The sequence below is a fragment of the Salarias fasciatus genome, chromosome 18 (genome assembly GCF_902148845.1).
Source record: "Salarias fasciatus chromosome 18, fSalaFa1.1, whole genome shotgun sequence".
Taxonomy (NCBI): Eukaryota; Metazoa; Chordata; class Actinopteri; order Blenniiformes; family Blenniidae; genus Salarias; species Salarias fasciatus.
The window spans coordinates 25,222,251-25,238,761 of record NC_043762.1 but is presented as its reverse complement, the minus strand read 5'-3'; the positions used below and the strand labels follow the sequence as shown (position 1 = coordinate 25,238,761).

The following is a 16,511-nucleotide window of genomic DNA, read 5'->3' as shown; positions in this document are numbered from 1 at the left end:
CTCTTTATACTTCTGCAACGCTCCATGACGACTCTTTCACCAGAACCAGTTGTTTGAGGCCCAAATCAGTCTGAAACAGGCAGGGGAGTGGAACTTGAGGAGCAGGTCCAAGAAGTATTTACCAGGATAATCACTGATTCTTTTTGCTTTCAACCACACACAAAAACATCATTGTAAACAGTGTAAAAAAGTTGTTCTCTTTGAGAGATTAAAGGCCAGGGGGAACATCACCCCCCTCAAAAAAACATATAATTAAAAGTAAAATTAATAGGCCTTGTTAATTCGAGTTTTTATTTTCATCTTCAAATCATAAAACAAATATATATATGTAAATCAGTCCTCCGCACTGTGACGTTTCTTCTGCTCTTACGCTCGTTACGCTCTCCTTGCGTCAGCGTGACGTCACCTCCCGGAAGCGTTCCCCAGTTGCCAGCTGAGCGGAGAAACAGAAAAATCTGTCATTTATCTTTAACTTCAGGTTCAGCTGCTACAGCGACACAACCATCACCGCTGCCGTGAGTAAGGTCTGTTTCTTACCGACGAAATGTTCTGTCATCACCCGACATTACGCACGAACTAATCATTACGGAGGCTGTCTCTGACCAGCAGGCTAACGCCACGTTAGCATCTGAGCTAATGTGGGGGTCTTAAACCGGCGTTAATGATTTCATATCGCATATCAAATCTGGCATGGCTTCATTGGAAGCCCTGCGACATCAGTCAGGAGGGTTGTCGTTAGTCAGAGAACCTGACAATAGAAGAAAATGGATTATTTAATGTTAGGTTGTGAGTCAGCAGGTGAGTGTTCACGTGGGCTGCGCCTCATCGCCATGATTCAGTTCCGTTATGCTTCATGCCAGCATTATATCTAAGATCAGATCTGACCAAGGACAGCCAGACACTGGAGGAAAAGCGCCTCAATATACAGGTTCCACATGTGACCAGGGTTGCAGTGACTCAGCAAGAAGAAACACATCAAACTGAGATTGAGCCCCAAAACGGGCATATTTCACAAAGGTGATCAGGTCAGATCAGTTGTTAAATCTGTTGAGTCTGTAGATTCTATATCAGGGGTTTCAAACACAAGGTCTGTGGGCCAAACCAATTCATAAGAGAATCTAATCTGCCAAACCACCTGGCCAGCGAAATATTTGAAAATAAACCTTGATTTAAAAAAAACATATTCTTAAAAGTAGTGGACAGAGCACAATGGAGACCTGAGATGAGATATCAGTTATGCTGCTGTGAACACGAGCCAACACAGCAGGAAGAAAGAAAGAAAACTTCAGATGAGAAAACATGGGGGGAAAACAGAGAATTGAATCTAGATCAAATTAACAGGGAGCACGCATCTTGTGATTGTGCACCAGAAAACCACTAACAGTGTAAATGAAAACCTTTGTACTGAGCTGGAATAGTCCCTGTAAAGCAAAACAGGATAATCTGTGATCTGGGTTTGCTGTTTGCTGAATAAAAACAGGACTTTGAAGGAACAGCAGGGAGCGCCATTGGCTTTAAATCTGTTGCGTTTTCAAAAGACTCTTCTGTGTCTTTGTCCTCAGGTGTGATGCAGAAGACATGTCCCTGCAGGTGATGCTGCAGCAGAGGATCAGCTCCGCCCAGGAGCTGCTGCAGCGGGCGGAGCAGCTGTGTCCAGGTGTGGAGGGTCACCAGAAGCTCTGTGGGAAGCTCCGTGCTGAGCTGCGCTTCCTCCAGCGGGTCAAGACCGGAGAGCTGCAGGTCAAAGAGTCGCACCTGCACAGCACCAACCTCACCCACCTGACCGCCATCGTGGAGTCGGCGCAGAGTCTGGAAGACGTGGTGGCACTGCTGCGCGTCTTCACCTACCAGGACGCCGCCGGGCAGCGGCAGACGCTGGTGGTGGACGTGGTGGCTAACGGGGGCCACACCTGGGTGAAGGCGGTGGGCAGGAAGGCAGAGGCTCTGCATAACATCTGGCAGGGCCGCGGCCAGTACGGAGACAAGAGCATCATCAGTCAGGCGGAGGACTTCCTGCAGGCCAGCCGCCAGCAGCCCGTCCACTACCGACACCCCCACGTCGTCTTCGCCTTCTACAACGGCGTCTCCAGCCCCATGGCGGACCGGCTCCGGGACATGGGCGTCTCTGTTCGCGGAGACATCGTGGCTGTCAATGCTGTGGTAACGGAGGATGATGATGAGGACGATGAGGAGGATGAGGATGAGGAAGAACTGGGTGACGATGACGATGAAGAAGAGGAAGACGACGAGTCGGAGGTGGCGGAGGCCACCCGGGTGGATCGCAGCACCGTTGTTGCCAGCTTGGCCTTCCCAGCGCAGGTGCAGGTGGAGGAGTGTCGGCGGGTCAACCTGGACATCACCACGCTCATCACGTACGTGTCGTCGCTGAGTCACGGCCGCTGCCACTTCACCTTCAGGGAGCACGTGCTGACCGAGCAGGCGGCTCAGGAGCGCCGCCAGCAGGTGCTGCCCGAGCTCGACGCCTTCATGGCGGGGAAGGAGCTGTTCGCCTGCCGCGCCGCCGTCACCGACTTTCAGCTGATCCTGGACACGCTGGGGGGGCCGGGCGAGAAGGAACGTGCCGAGAAGCTGCTGGCGCGTCTCCACCTGGTGGACGACCAGCCGTCGGAGCGCACGCTGCACCTCACGCACAGCGCCAAGATCAACCGCCGCTCACTCATGATCTTCGGCACGGGAGACTCGCTCAGGGCCGTCACCATGACGGCCAACAGCCGGTTCGTCAGGGCGGCGGCCAATCAGGGTGTCCGGTACAGCGTATTCATACACCAGCCACGAGCACTGACGGAGGGTAAGGAGTGGAGGGCCACGCCCACCGGCACAGAGACTAAATGTTTAGGGGCTGATGGGAGCTGAAAGCTGCGTTGTAAATGTTTGCTGATCAGCTGCTCTTTTTGTTCGTGATCTGGAATGAAAGATCAATAAAGCATTACAGGCACTTCTGCTCATCTTTTTTTTTTTTGTCACAGGAAGTCATCTGGTCTAAAAGAAAATATAACATTTCACGATAGCTTTCCTACACAGGACAGCTACAAATCCATTTCAACCTCATCATGGTTGAATCTTGCAACTAGACTGTGACGTGTTTGCTTTAGGCTGGTTTATGGTTTCATTTTATGATACAGCACTGAACCGATGAAGCTGGGCATACCACCAACTTTTATTACATCTAATATTACTGTCGTAAGCAGCACAAAGAAGTCTCTGCTGGTCGGCTTTGGTGACTCTAATTTCAACTGCAGGCTATGTCTAAGTGCGGTCACATTTTTCCTGGCAGCAGGCAGTATTATATACTTGTTTAAAGAAATAATTGTGTGCATTCCCCTGTTGAGACTTGCCTTGAGTTAAAATTAATCTAGTTTGTTATAGTGCATAGACAGTTTTGTCACTCAGAGGTAAGTTTAAATGCAATTTTATAGTAACTGAAAATGTGCTTCATCAAAGGTCATTTCCAGTCATCTTTAACGTTTCATGTGAGGATAATGTCTGACCTGGAAGACGTCAAAACTCTCATCAACACACTCTTAAACCTTGTGGAAAGCCTTTCTTGAAGAGTTGAAGCTGTTATTGCCACAAAGAGTGGACTGACATTAAATCCTCTGATTTAAGAATGAGATGTCACTCAGTTCAACATAGTGTAACACAGAAAGAGCCTCACAAACAAACAAATTGACTCATCTTGTGCAGCTAACCACATGCCATGGCAGCATAAACAGTCAGAGGAGCATTTACATTGAAATGTTGCCCCAGTTCAGCCGTGCAGGTTAAAGTAGAGCTGAAAATAAAGAGCAGGTTAATTTACAGAACATTCTATTTCGGATTAATTGGCTAGTTATAAACTCGGATTATGGATTAACACTTTGGCTCTAATTGTGAAAAGATTGGAACCGGAAGTGGGAGTGCCGGGTTTAAATGAATGCCTCCAAACGGAGCCTGTTAGCCTGCTAGCATGTTAGCATGTCGTCCCGGGACAGCCGAGTTTAAACACTTTAAGAGAAAATGCCGACGGTGGGAGCCGAGGCGGAGCTCCGGACCTTAAATGAGGTGAGGACACAACTTTAAACCCCTGTCTGTGTATTAAAATCAAACTTTTGTTGTTGCGTAAACAAGTTATAGATGCTAACAGGAAGTTTGTTGTGGTTGTTGTCAAGGTGTTAGCGCCTTGCTAAAAACAACAGGTTTCCTTCTTGATAAAGTGTCCCTGTGTCCTCTGTCATTACGCCCCCCCACCTCCCCCTGCCCAGTGTCACTACAGTTATCCATTAGAAACTCAGTCCGACCTCGACAAGGTTCGATCTCTCTTCCCTGATCTTCGTCTTCACGTCGATTTTTACTGTGAGTACACTCTAAGCAGACTTTCAAGAGTAGAAGCAGAAAGCTTCAGAGTGTTTAATGCCCAGTTTATTTTATGCCTCTCCTGCCGCTATTGCCTCTGTTTTTATCTCTACTGTGTCACCCATTTTCATACAAGAACTCTTCTGCATTAGGTCAGTCAAATGGGGCTTTTCCTGTTTGTACCATGAAACTAAAGTATTCTCCCTGCTATGAAGGTCAAAGATGACTCAGACTGTCATCGGCGATACTGGTCGGTTGACAGCTGGCTAAAGCTACTCTGCTTCTGACAGGTTTCCCAAACAAGGAGAAGAAAAGGTTGGTCTACCTCGCCGGGACGGTCCAGGTTCCTTATGAAGGTCAGACTGTCAAACACTTTGTCTCATTTAACTGTTTGGTTGTCCCTCTCGTTCAGGTCTGTCTCAGTCAGTTTGTTATTGTGCTGCCTGCTTGAGTGACCCCCCTCCCCAAAGCTCTTTCTATTTCTTAACCACATCCACACACCAAGGCGCTCAGCCCATCTACAGGGAGCAGTTTTGAGTTCAGTGTCTTGCTCAAAGACACTTTGTCATGGGTGAGATGGGGGAATCTAACCACAACAAGACTTGAATCATCCTCACTGTGCATGTCTACAGGAAGTCAATATAATATCCCAGTGTGCATCTGGCTTCATGAGACACACCCGGTGTCTCGTCCTCGCTGTTACGTTTGCCCATCTGTCTCCATGGTGATCAACCCCGCCTGTCCCTGTGTGGACGCTGTAGGCAACATCCGCCTGGATGGACTCAGCAACTGGACTCACGTAAGCCTGAATTTCTGCTTGTAACTGCAGTGTGACGTGAAAATGTTTCATAAACAAACAGACGATGAGTGGTGGCGCCGTCAGCTGTTTCTCATTTCATTCTAGGGTGTGTCCAACCTGTCCAAGCTTGTGTCAGAGATGAGGCAGGCCTTCCAAAGGGACACACCCCTTTATTCTCAGCGTCCCCTTCAAACTCCTCCCCCCGCAGACATGCAGATGTCCCCTGGACAGGTTCGGGTCCGTTCGGGTACTCCGGTGTCGACGCCAGTCAGACAAGCTCCTCCCCCTGCAGGCGGAAGGTGAGCTCCTCTCATCTCCGGTCCCCGATCGCTTCCAGCCTTCAGAGAGACTTCACGTCCTTCTGCTCTGTCCTCCTGCAGCGTGCACCGCGACTCCCTCTCCTCGTCCTCTACCACCTCCATCACCTCCCCCGTCACCACCTCCATCACCACCTCCTCCCCACAGAGCCGTGGTCTCTCTCCCACCCCCTCCCACATGTCCGGACACAAAGGTAAACTTCCTGCTGGGAGTTAGTGCTGTCATGCTGGTGTTTTAACTTCCTCCTGAGGTGACCGGACGAAGCCCCTCCTGTATTTTTGCAGCTGGCCAATGGGAGCAGAGCAGGGGAGTGCGGGTGGGGAAGTCATATACAGAGGATCTCCTGGGAATTGACTTCAGTGCTGCTCCTCCTCCTCCTCCTCCCAGAAATCATTACAACCCCTTTCTGACCTCGACATCTCCTTCAGGTGAGACAGGACCAGCAGACTGACTGTAGCTTCATACATGCAGAGAATCTGTTCAAGAATAAGGATTTTATGTTGATGGGCGATGATTTTCTGCAACATTGCTGAAGCCTCCTCGCCAGACCCTCTCAGTGTCATGATTGGGACTCTGAGGCTGAGCGGTGAGTCCAGCAGGGACCACCGGGGTGGATCACCGGTACGCAACATCCAGTCACACGCAGACAAACGCCCAGCGAGTGCTGGTGCAGCACAGAGACACCGTCCAGACCTCCATCCTGACAAACATCAGGAACGTCGTGCTGCTCTCCTTCAGGTGAGGAGGATGATGGACTCTGTAGTCTTAGCGAGAATTAAATGAGTCATCCTAGACATGGCGTTTGACTCCGCTGCTCCAGACGTCTGTTTTCCTCAGACTCGCCTGTTTTTGTCGTCACACCTGTCCCTCAGATGGCGTCGCGGCTCCTTCCAGCCCAGGCATCGGTCTTCCTGTCTCTCATGACCATGGAGGGGCGGAGCTTCAGCCCTGCAGACGTCATGGAGGCAGTCCAGCTCAACAGAGATTACCCATCAGCCCTCAGGTTTTTGACTCACATCTGTCCCATCTGTCAGGACCAGGTGTCTTTCAGCAAGGTGAGACGTCGCCGCCCAGCCGACCAATCAGAAACCAGCTCCCGTCTCTTCTTCTCTGCCTCAATGTTCCGTTCTTTCTTTCTTTCTTCTTCTGCTTTGCATGCAGATCATCACAATGACTCACTGCTCCTGCTTCCTATGTCAGACCTGCTTCACAACGTTTTTCTCAGCAGCCATTAAGGAGCGGAGCGTCGAGCAGCTGGTGTGTCCTCAGTGTGGGCAGCCAGAGGTCAGAGGTCAGGGCGGGCTGGAGGAGTCCATGGACTACTTCAACCTGTTGGATACGCAAGTGAGAAGCGACCTGAACCTCTGCCTTCTCGACTCCGTGCCGGCTCCAATCTTTAATTCTGTTTTTGGATTCAGATCCGTCACTTCCTGCCTTCGCACATCCACGAACTCTTCCAGAGGAAGCTGAGAGACCGAGCCCTGCAGGAGATGCCCAACTTCTGCTGGTGTGCACATGTAAGACTCATCGAGACCAGAACCCCTGAGACAAGGCTCCAACACCACTAATTCCACTTTACCATGCGTTTCAGTGTTCTTTCGGGATGCTCCACGAATCCGACACGTTGAGGATGGATTGTCCTTGCTGTAAAAAGAGCACCTGCTCCAAGTGCAGATCACGTGTAAGACACACACACACACACACACACAAACACATAGAGGTGACCTCAGACCAGGACCTGATCAGTACTTGTGTGTTCCACAGTGGTCCCCTCAGCATCAGGGACTCTCTTGTGAGCAGTTCCGAGTCTGGCTGCAGCAAAACCAGCTGGACCACCACAGCAGCCCTGTGCTCTCCAACGGCATTGGTAAAACGCACACACACACACGCACTGAAAACCAGCTCTCAGACAGACTTCAGGAACAGGAACTAGATTCTCTGTGTTGTTAACTTTCCGTCCCTCAGAGTGTCCAAACTGCCACCTGGTGTTCAGCCTGTCCAGAGGAGGCTGTCTTCACTTCACCTGCAGTCAGTGTCAGCATCAGTTCTGCGGCGGCTGCAGCCAGCGCTTCACTCTGGGATCTGTGAGTTCATCAGTCTGTGGTTGCAGAGCTTTGTTTTCACCTGAATAAAAAGCTACTGCACCTTTAACAACAACCGTTGGATGTAAATAGAATAAGATTAGTGTGTTGCATTCTGTGGCGAGCGCTGCCAGCATGCCGTTGGTTTAAACACACAGTTCCAAACACTTTGACGCCTGTTTTTTCCCACCTGCAGACCTGTGGCTTCTCGGCTGACTGCGCCAACAAAGGCCTTCACGCCCACCACCCCAGAGACTGCCTGTACCACCTGCGGGACTGGAGCGTGAGCCGACTGCAGATGCTGCTACAGGTGAGACGCTCAGCCGGGCGGCGTGAAGTCAAACCGGTGAACAGGACTAACGAGCTCCTCCCCTGTTCCTCAGTATTTCAGAGTTTCCCCTACGTGGTTGGAACCCGCCAATGTCGGCTCCCCTGACGCCAGTCTGGCAGGTGAGTCCTCTTCCTGTTTGAACCACTTGACTGGAGTTTCTGCTCCTCCTCTGGTTGACCGTTGGCGGTGTGTTCGTGTTCCAGGAGTGTGTGTGGTTCTGGAGCTGAGAGACGACGGCAGTAAACGAGAGGAGCCCTGCGGTCGACCTGCGCCACCCGAATGCCGCGGATACTGCCAGTAAGATCACTGCCACAGATCTGTGTAACTTGCTTACTGCGCTGTTGCCTTACCGCAGTCTGTTTTGGTCAGGCTGCACTACAAGGAGCGCCTGGTGGACCTGATCAACCGTTGCCGTGCCGACCCGGCGGTCCTCTTCGGTCCGGCCGAGATCTCGGCGGAGCTGCAGCGTTGGCAGGTCGCCGTGCCGAGCAGGAGAGCCGACGAGCCGGAGCCGCTGTACACACACCGCCTCCGCCTGGTCAGTAGCGTCTTCACGCGTAGATGGGTAGATGTCCCTCCTTCAGCCAATCACAGCGCAGGATTCTGTCTCTGCCCGCAGACGCTGACCAACAGCGTTCCCCTCAGGAAGCATCATCGCTCTCCGTTCAAACTCGGCGACGAGCTCCGCCCGCTCACTTCCACCTTGTCTACCGGAGCCCCGCCCCCCCACCTGCTTCTCACCGAATGACTCCGCCCCAACTGCAGTATTTTGTGATTGCGTACCACAGCAAGCACTAACTCTTTTTCCTTTTTTAATCGGGTCAACATTTCTTATCTGTTACAAGTCGTGGCGTCTCTGATCAGTACGAGCTTCACGGTAATAATGAACACGGACCAAAGACCGAGTGAGCAGCTCAGAGCTGGCGCTCGCTCGCTGAATGTAGGAAAAGCACGTAACGATGCTAACGAGCCTCTCGTCAGTATTCCAGGATGCAGTTCTCTGTCAGTGTTAGCAGCAGGTAGCATGTGCATGCAGCGGTGGAGGACGAGCCGCGTCTCTTCTTCGTCAAGCCGCACTCCTCAACTTTAACTCCTCTGCACTTTAACTATTTGGATAGGTTGACCAAATAAATTACTAATCTTATAAGGCTTTATCTTCTTTGCTGTTTTACTTGTGGTTATCTTCCACACTTTGAGATTCTCTGCTTAACCTCTGCAGTCTCAAACAAACCCTCAACAGTATTTGTTTTTTGATAAACTTTATTTATAACAAACTATGAAAAGTTAGCATGAGCTGGAGTGTCACTGTGGTGAATGGTCGTCTCTCTCTGGTTGGAAGGCTGCGATCTCTTTCACGATCCTCTCAGCGATTGTCTTGTTGTTGGCAGCAACGACTCTCCGGGACATCAGGTCAAACTCTCCTCCTGCAGAAGAAACATCCAAAAGATAAACAGCATCAAGGGTGTCAAACACACTTCAGTTTATGGGCCACAGCATGAATCATCTAGAATGGCCCAGGCAGGAAAAATAGTGCCAAAATAATCTTTTAAATTTCAACTTTAAAAGGTTTTCTTTGAGAATATGTGATAAAAATGTCAATATACTCACAAAAAATAATCATCTGTTCTTGAAACTTACTTCAATCTACCCACAAAGCCGATGTTAATGAAACCTTTTGGTGCCAAATACAGTGAAATGTAAATAAAAAAATCTCTTATGTTATCTATGTTTTCACAAATTCATGCTGACAGCATGGCTTTAAAACTCAGGATGGTTTTCTGTCTTTCGTGGCAGCGTCACTGAAATCTCATGTACGGTTTCAGTTGTGTCTACTCCTTTTGCAATTCGTGGGAAAAAAAAAACAATCAAGGTTGTCTTTGAAATTTTTACAATTTGCTTGGTGGCTTGGCTGACCGGATTGGAGCCTGTTGCGTCCCGGTTTCGGCCCACGGGCCTTGTGTTTGGCAGCCATGGTTTAGCGTTCTTACCCTCCACATCCATGAGCACTCCTCCGGCTTCAGTGACGATCAGCGACCCGGCAGCAACGTCCCAAACGTGGATCCCGATCTCGTAGTAGGCCTCCACGCTGCCGCTGGCCACCAGGCACATGTTGACGGCGGCGGTGCCGGCTCCTCGCACGCTGAGGCGAGACGGAGGGTCAACATGAGGAGCCAGCAACGCAGCAGCTGCAGCAGCTGCAGTCTTACCCGTGGACCGGGATGCACAGGATCTTTCTCAGGCTGCTGAAGATGTTCTCCACCACCTCAGGGTCTCTGCTGGATCCAAACTCGGTGGCGATGATGGACTGTTTGACGTCTGCAGAGTGCAGCAGGTCAGTTCCAGTCAGCGTAACGCTTCACGCTCTCGCCTGCTCCAGGTCACTCACCTGTCTGATCGGACACCTGCAGCGGCTCGCCGTTACAGAACGCCCCCTTCCCCCTCCTCGCCGTGTACATCTTATCCTCCAGACAGCTGTACACCACCCCGAACTCCACCTGAAGAGGTCCAGAGCAGTGGGTCCAGTGCTGCTGCCTCACCTCAAAACCACTTTGAAAAAGTGTTTTTTGTTTCTTTGATTCGTTAACATGATGGGGCCACCATCGGGTTTTACATTATCTAGGCCTGATTTTCATTTTGGGCTGTTAATATGAACATAGTGATGCTCTGCAGAACGTCATGGATCAGATCACACGATGTAAATCCTCACTGATCGGGAATGAGAACACTGCTCGGTCAGCCTCTGGTTCAGCAGAACTGAACTTCCATTCTTCACAGGCGTACATTGAACTGACCTGACTGTTGACGGCGAATCCGATGGAAACGGCCACGAAGGGAAACCTGTTAAAGTTCACTGAGTGTTATTCAGTCCTGAAATGACGCTGGGAGTCAGACTGTGTCAAAGCAGGAAGATCGGTGACTGACAGGAGACCTGAAGTAGTAACGACGGTCAGAAACTCACGCGTGGACGAAGTTGGTGGTTCCATCGATGGGGTCGATGATCCAGGTGGGAGCGGTGGTCAGGTTGCTGGCCTCACCCGCAGCAACCGACTCCTCCCCGATGAACCTGAGGCACACCAAATGAAGCCTTCAAATTTAACCACCGAATTTTCCCCAACCCACAGTAATATCCACACGTCCGTTGGTTTCAAATTTGGACCAAAAGATTCTCACCTGTGTGCAGGAAACCTCTCCTTCACCGACTGGATGATCATCTTCTCCACCTTCTGGTCCGTCTGCGTCACCAAGTCGACCGACGAACTCTTGGTCGTCACTTTCCGGTCGTTCAGCAGAGCCTCTCGAATGGTCTGATCAACACAGAACCCAACAAGCTCTTTAAATCCAAGCAGCCGCTCATGTTGGACACACTGATGGAGCTGGAAAATAACCCCAGTCTTCCATAAAGACGACACACTGACTGCTCGTCTCCACACACTTCCCGTGAACACACACTCCGTCTGGCCTGCACACACTCCTACAGCTCCTAATTAGGAGACGGAGTGAACCGGTCCGAGGGTGAGGAGATTAATAATCCGCCAGTCGAGCTCCGCTGGCTCACGGTCACTCACCTCTCCTGCTTTTCGAGCGATGGCCACGGCGTGGTCCATGGCGCTCTGCCAGAGGTCTGCCATGTCGGGGGAAACTCAGGGGAGCAGCGGTGCACCTACTTCAGAGAGAGACGGCATTAACCATGTTCCAACATTATTTCTCTGCAATTTTTAGACAATTTTGATATTTTAGCTTTATTAAAGCATTTTTTTTTTCATGTTTTTCCCCCTATTTAAAGCATTTTTTACTTTGGGAAGATGCAGTCATTTTAGTTTTTAAACAGTTTTTCTTGACATTTTAGCTTTTTTTTTTTTTTTTTTTTTTTCCACTTTTATGAAGCCCTTTTTAGCCAAGAAATAAAAGTCCACTTGAGGATGACTCTGGTCTGTGAAAGCTTCCAGGAGTTACTGTAGAGAGGCTCCAGCGCCACATGTAGCTCCAGACCCCTGTCCAATGCCAAGTATTTTGTTTTTTGGCTGACTATCGGATGTTTTCTTCATCCATGCATCAGCACAAACACATGGGGAACATGCAAACCCAGCACGAGGCGAGACACGAAGCTTTAGCACGATGAGAAGTGACATCCAGCATATTATACATTATACAATGAGGCAGAGCAGGCATTAAAATACAGTACATCTGCATCAGACTCTGATGGATCAGACTGACCATCAGGTCGAGTCTCTGCTGCTCTTCATTCATTAACCTTCAGTATTGAACAGCTGGTGTTGGCAGTGGCCGCCAGGGGGCGCAGCTGAGCGCTGTCATTAAAATAGTATCTAATCACTGCCGGGTTTCCGCTCATTTCATTGATATTAGTGAGCCGCGGAGGTTGTAACATTAGACAAAACGCGTGGATAAATGGTGCAGGTGGATGTTGTGAAGAATAAAGAGGATTTTAACGGTTTTTCTGCTGAGTAAACTGGAAGGAGCTGAGAGGAGCGCAGCTTCCAGCCGCTGAGACGCAACAGAATGAGAGAAAAAACACGTAAAGTCAGAGATTAGAGGAGCATAAAGGCTCGGATTAGAGGGACAGAAACACACGGCTCTCTTACCTGTCAGTCTGAGCGGATCCCGGCTGATGGATCAAAGGACACACACACACTAAACACACACACTTCCGTCCCTCTCTCTGTTTAGTCCGCCGCTGAGCCCCCCTGCTGGTGACCGAGGGAACTGCAACACGACACCCAGGCGCCGTGTGTCCATACACGGACAGTTCAGGACAGCCTGATCTCCATCCATCCACCCATCAAAGTTCAGAAAACTCGATGAAAAGATAAATGAATAATGTTTGACGACACAGAGTTCTTTTTGCTTGACCAAAGATGAAGTTAAAGGTTAAGAAGAAGAACACAACCGAAACCAAACAACAAAGTAATTTAGATTCTCCACATTTTTTAACATGCCCAACAAGGAGCAGTTTAAACTCATCTACTTCAACCTTTTATCTTGTAATAGTGATATTAGCAATTCTGTAATGTCAAATACAACTGTTACATGATAACAAATACATTATTTCAATATGTCAGTATGATGTGAGGTGGATGGATTATCCCAGCAAAGGATAAATGTTCACCAACCTTGATTTTGGCAAATGCACAATATTTGAGAGAAATAGGCCTATTCATTCTCAGATCTTTCAGTTCAGCTCATGAAAATTGGAGCAAAAACAAAAGTTTGTACAAGAAACAACCGACAGACAGAAATTTGGTTGTGATATTTTATTGTTGTTTGACAATCATCACAAAGCAGCTCCTCCGTTTGCACCGGGAGCCCCCCCGCAGTCACGACGGCAGGGAAATGCCCGGACCACCTGAGAGATGCGATTGGCCACTGAGGACGAGCTGGCGGCGATGACTCTCCTGGACATCATGTCGAACTCTGAACCTAAACACACAAGCACCATGTAGAAAAACACACTCCCTGCCTCCATGACGACAGACCACACCGACTACTGACCATCTGTATCCGTGACGACGCCTCCAGCCTCCTTCACAATGATGGCGGAGGCAGCGATGTCCCAGCAGTGCATCCCGATGTGGTAGTAGGCATCGGCTCCGCCTGTCGCCACCTGGCACATGTCGACCGCCGCTGTGCCCAACGCACGGACTCTGAAGCACAGCGAAAACATGCATACCAGCATCATGTCATCAACATAAGATCGTATTACCAACATACAGACATTTTTTCAGCCAACAGCCTGTCAGCAAGGTGTCTGCATACACACATGGAATCAACTTACAAACATGCCATGAACACAGCAATTACACACAGCTTCACACATATAAACACACAAACAGCACAAAACTGTAAGTCACAACATATAACTGACACATCAACAACATACAGACATGTCAACATGCCACATGAAACGATACATCAACTATTTAATATATACACATGAAAAAAATGTCAAAGATTAAAAAAACATAAACAGCATGTCAAATACTACGAGTATATCAGTCACAAAAATATAAGCTGACGTGTCAATAAAGTGTAAAAATAACATTCAAACAAGAAACTGTCAACATGGATGAGCAGTTAGCACAGTCAATGAACTTTATCTTTAGTAATTGGAATTATATTAATAATTTTCCACTAATGAGTTACAACCACCTTACAGGTAAAAATTACTTTGTCTTACTTTAACACTTTACTCTCTGACTGGTAAATATATCTTCCATTTCCATATCAGACACTGCTGTAGTAAAATTTTAGCTAAATCTTTCCTGTTTTGGTTGAAACAATTCGGTCAAACTGATGCTGAGACGCAGGTTTACCCATGAACAGGAAGCTTCAGCAGTCTGAAGATGTTGGAGGTCAGAGTGGACAAGGCGAGGTCGTCCCGCTCAGCCCCGATCTCCGTCACCACCACACACCTGCTGATGTCTGATAGGAACAAGGAGCCACGGTCAGAATGAAGTCCGGTCTGGATTAAAACCACGCCTCAACTCCCAGGTCATGGCTGCTGTTTCCTGTCACCTTCCTGTCCAGACACGTGCAGCGGCTCTCCGTTCAGGAACGCCCCTCTCCCTCTCTGAGCGTGGAACAGCTTATCCTCTACGCAGCTGTACACGATCCCAAACTCCGTCTGCCGGCGACAGCAATGACCTCTGACCTCTGGCTTTTAAATCAGGGCTGTAAATGAGGGGTGGAGCTCACCTGCTTGTTGACGGTGAAGGCGATGGAGATGGCCACGAAAGGAAACCTGTCAGCAAAGCAACAGTCATTCCTGGCATCTGCTTAATCAAACGGATACTGGATACCAAGAGATTTCAGAGATTTGTGGTTTTTCCACAGCAGTGAGTTCTTCCTCAGCAGTCCTGAGTTCATCAGTTCCCCGAGTCAAAGATCTGGAATGAGGGTGTGGGCGGAGCCTCCTACCGATGGACAAAGTTGACAGTGCCGTCGATGGGGTCGATGATCCAGGTGGGGCGGTCAGTCAGCTCCAGAGGCTCCCCTGCTGCGACGGACTCCTCCCCGATGAACCTGAGGTTAACACGAGAGCAGATGAGGTCAAACCAGCAGCTCCCACATCAGAAAAGAGTAGAACTCTGGAGGACAGCAGGTGAAAGCAGAGTGGAAATCGTGTCTGCTGATGTGGAAGTGGGGCATAGAACGGAACCTGTGTTGAGGATATCGCTTCCTGATGGCAGAGATCAGCATCTTCTCTACTCTCTGATCTGTTTCTGTCACCAAATCAGCCGGAGAACTCTTCAGCTTGACTTCTTTTTGCCGATTGAACGCCGTCAGGACAGCCTGATGGAGAAGGCAAATACAGACAAATGAACAGAAAACCTAAGAGGTTTCATGGATCACTTTAACACATCTGCAGAGTTCTTCTGTAGGAACTATTCACACTGGAACACACTCCGACACCCCGGCATCTCTCTCAGACAATACCATCTCCTGTATGTTATTATAGTGATTGTATTTTGTATGGACTACTTTTATGTGAAGCACTTTGTGACCCTGGTCTGGGAAAAGCGCTATACAAATAAAGTTTACTTACTTACTTCGTGACATTCCTGAGACATTTTATCAAATCTGACCCCCTGTTGAACCTGTATGGCGTCTCAACCCCCCCCCCCCCCCCCCCCCCCCCCCCCCCCCCCCCGATTGGTCACTGGTCAATACTCCTGACAGAGAACCTCCAGCTGCTGTCGGTCACATCTAGATCACTTCACACCCATGTCTGATCGAACATCCTGGACCTGATCGGTGGCTGGTTCTCTCACCTCACTGGCCTGTTTAGCCAAGGAGATCCCAAAGTCCAGACAGTCGGTCCAGTCCGCCATGGCAGCGTGAGGCGTCCTGGGAGCGTGGAGAGACCGGGCAGAACGCAAGACGAGCGTGATACCAACACGGAGGACCAATAAGAAACAGGAAAACATCAATAAAAACAGGAAGAAGTAGAAGTCAATCTAGTAGAACCCAGTGGTATCAGTGGAACGGTAAGATGACCAGTGGAACCACCAACAGAGAAACTAACAGTACCAGGAGCAGATTTTAAATCTTACATAACCTATAGAACCTACATTAGCCGAGCACATGGAACCATCTGAAACTCAGAGAGCTTGAAAAGTAGAACTTGTTGGTTCTATTAGTTCTGCTGCTTCAGGTTGTGAAGGACAGATGGATAATTTAAAAGCGTAAGCCCAGTAGAAGAGGCGAACAATACAAGAACCAGCAGTACCGGATGAAGAACTGATAGAACTGCAGCAATAGAACAAGTGGAATCATCTGAAGTGGAACTCCAGAGTAGCAGAACGAGCAGAACCAATCATGGAACCCGTGTGTCTGATTAGTTCTGCTGCAGGTTTACTGCTTTTGCTCCTATTACAAGAAAAGCCAGGAGCTTCCACAGCAGTAGAACAAGTAGAACCACCAAGAGAAGAACCCAGAAAAGCAGAACAAGCAGCACCATTAGAACTAGTGGGTTCCATTAATTCTGCTGCTTCAGGTTCTGTTACAGGTCAATAGAATCTAAAGACAAGTAGAACCCAGAAACTTCAGGAAACTAAAGTCTCAAGAAAAAAAAACAGACAACCAATCAGAGCTCACCTCAGAGTTCTAGAAA

At 49.1% G+C, this 16,511-nt stretch overlaps 4 protein-coding genes across 6 annotated transcripts; 2 read left to right on the top strand and 2 right to left on the bottom strand.

The window, feature by feature from the left end:
* The first annotated feature begins 400 nt into the window (after nt 1–400).
* c18h7orf25 (chromosome 18 C7orf25 homolog) lies at nt 401–2,960 on the top strand. Of its 2 annotated transcripts, none has more exons than XM_030115772.1 (2): nt 401–524; nt 1,563–2,960. In XM_030115772.1, the coding sequence occupies exon 2, from the start codon at nt 1,579–1,581 to the stop codon at nt 2,872–2,874; it is 1,296 nt and encodes a 431-aa protein (XP_029971632.1). In that variant the 5' UTR covers nt 401–524; nt 1,563–1,578; the 3' UTR covers nt 2,875–2,960. The 2 variants fall into 2 exon arrangements, with proteins under 2 accessions (XP_029971632.1, XP_029971633.1); XM_030115773.1 differs by having other exon boundaries at nt 407–515.
* Nucleotides 2,961–3,925: 965 nt separating this feature from the next.
* LOC115405455 (E3 ubiquitin-protein ligase RNF31) lies at nt 3,926–9,193 on the top strand. The gene is made up of 19 exons (XM_030115038.1): nt 3,926–4,062; nt 4,263–4,353; nt 4,644–4,709; nt 4,986–5,152; nt 5,258–5,451; nt 5,533–5,663; nt 5,755–5,898; nt 6,006–6,208; nt 6,343–6,525; nt 6,632–6,814; nt 6,889–6,987; nt 7,062–7,151; nt 7,235–7,337; nt 7,436–7,554; nt 7,748–7,861; nt 7,935–8,001; nt 8,086–8,179; nt 8,252–8,420; nt 8,502–9,193. Exons 1-19 carry the CDS (start codon nt 4,018–4,020, stop codon nt 8,628–8,630), a joined length of 2,391 nt encoding a protein of 796 aa, XP_029970898.1. The 5' UTR covers nt 3,926–4,017; the 3' UTR covers nt 8,631–9,193.
* LOC115405457 (inositol monophosphatase 1-like) lies at nt 9,131–12,591 on the bottom strand. Of its 2 annotated transcripts, none has more exons than XM_030115040.1 (9): nt 12,484–12,591; nt 11,449–11,546; nt 11,054–11,187; nt 10,842–10,946; nt 10,675–10,720; nt 10,269–10,377; nt 10,090–10,198; nt 9,871–10,022; nt 9,131–9,306 (listed from the first exon to the last, which is right to left on the bottom strand). In XM_030115040.1, exons 2-9 carry the CDS (start codon nt 11,509–11,511, stop codon nt 9,185–9,187), a joined length of 840 nt encoding a protein of 279 aa, XP_029970900.1. In that variant the 5' UTR covers nt 11,512–11,546; nt 12,484–12,591; the 3' UTR covers nt 9,131–9,184. The 2 variants fall into 2 exon arrangements, with proteins under 2 accessions (XP_029970900.1, XP_029970901.1); XM_030115041.1 differs by having other exon boundaries at nt 11,449–11,543; nt 12,484–12,530.
* A 581-nt stretch (nt 12,592–13,172) lies between these two features.
* LOC115406122 (inositol monophosphatase 1-like) lies at nt 13,173–15,729 on the bottom strand. The gene is made up of 8 exons (XM_030116029.1): nt 15,670–15,729; nt 15,057–15,190; nt 14,816–14,920; nt 14,594–14,639; nt 14,414–14,522; nt 14,212–14,320; nt 13,391–13,542; nt 13,173–13,318 (listed from the first exon to the last, which is right to left on the bottom strand). The coding sequence occupies exons 1-8, from the start codon at nt 15,727–15,729 to the stop codon at nt 13,173–13,175; spliced, it is 861 nt and encodes a 286-aa protein (XP_029971889.1).
* Nucleotides 15,730–16,511: the final 782 nt, after the last annotated feature.

Excerpts from the sequence above, each read along its gene's own strand:
- LOC115406122 (XM_030116029.1), bottom strand. The coding sequence starts at position 15,729 with ATGGCGGACTGGACCGACTGTCTGGACTTTGGGATCTCCTTGGCTAAA. Across the intron at positions 13,543-14,211 it reads CTGAAGCTTCCTGTTCATGG|AGTCCGTGCGTTGGGCACAG; the intron begins GTAAACCTGCGT and ends GCTGTGCTTCAG. Across the intron at positions 13,319-13,390 it reads CGTCGTCACGGATACAGATG|GTTCAGAGTTCGACATGATG; the intron begins GTCAGTAGTCGG and ends TTGTGTGTTTAG.
- c18h7orf25 (XM_030115772.1), top strand. The coding sequence starts at position 1,579 with ATGTCCCTGCAGGTGATGCTGCAGCAGAGGATCAGCTCCGCCCAGGAG.
- LOC115405455 (XM_030115038.1), top strand. The coding sequence starts at position 4,018 with ATGCCGACGGTGGGAGCCGAGGCGGAGCTCCGGACCTTAAATGAG. Across the intron at positions 6,526-6,631 it reads ACCAGGTGTCTTTCAGCAAG|ATCATCACAATGACTCACTG; the intron begins GTGAGACGTCGC and ends CTTTGCATGCAG. Across the intron at positions 7,152-7,234 it reads GCTCCAAGTGCAGATCACGT|TGGTCCCCTCAGCATCAGGG; the intron begins GTAAGACACACA and ends TGTGTTCCACAG.
- LOC115405457 (XM_030115040.1), bottom strand. The coding sequence starts at position 11,511 with ATGGCAGACCTCTGGCAGAGCGCCATGGACCACGCCGTGGCCATCGCT. Across the intron at positions 10,721-10,841 it reads ACCACCAACTTCGTCCACGC|GTTTCCCTTCGTGGCCGTTT; the intron begins GTGAGTTTCTGA and ends GAACTTTAACAG. Across the intron at positions 10,023-10,089 it reads CTGTGCATCCCGGTCCACGG|CGTGCGAGGAGCCGGCACCG; the intron begins GTAAGACTGCAG and ends GTCTCGCCTCAG.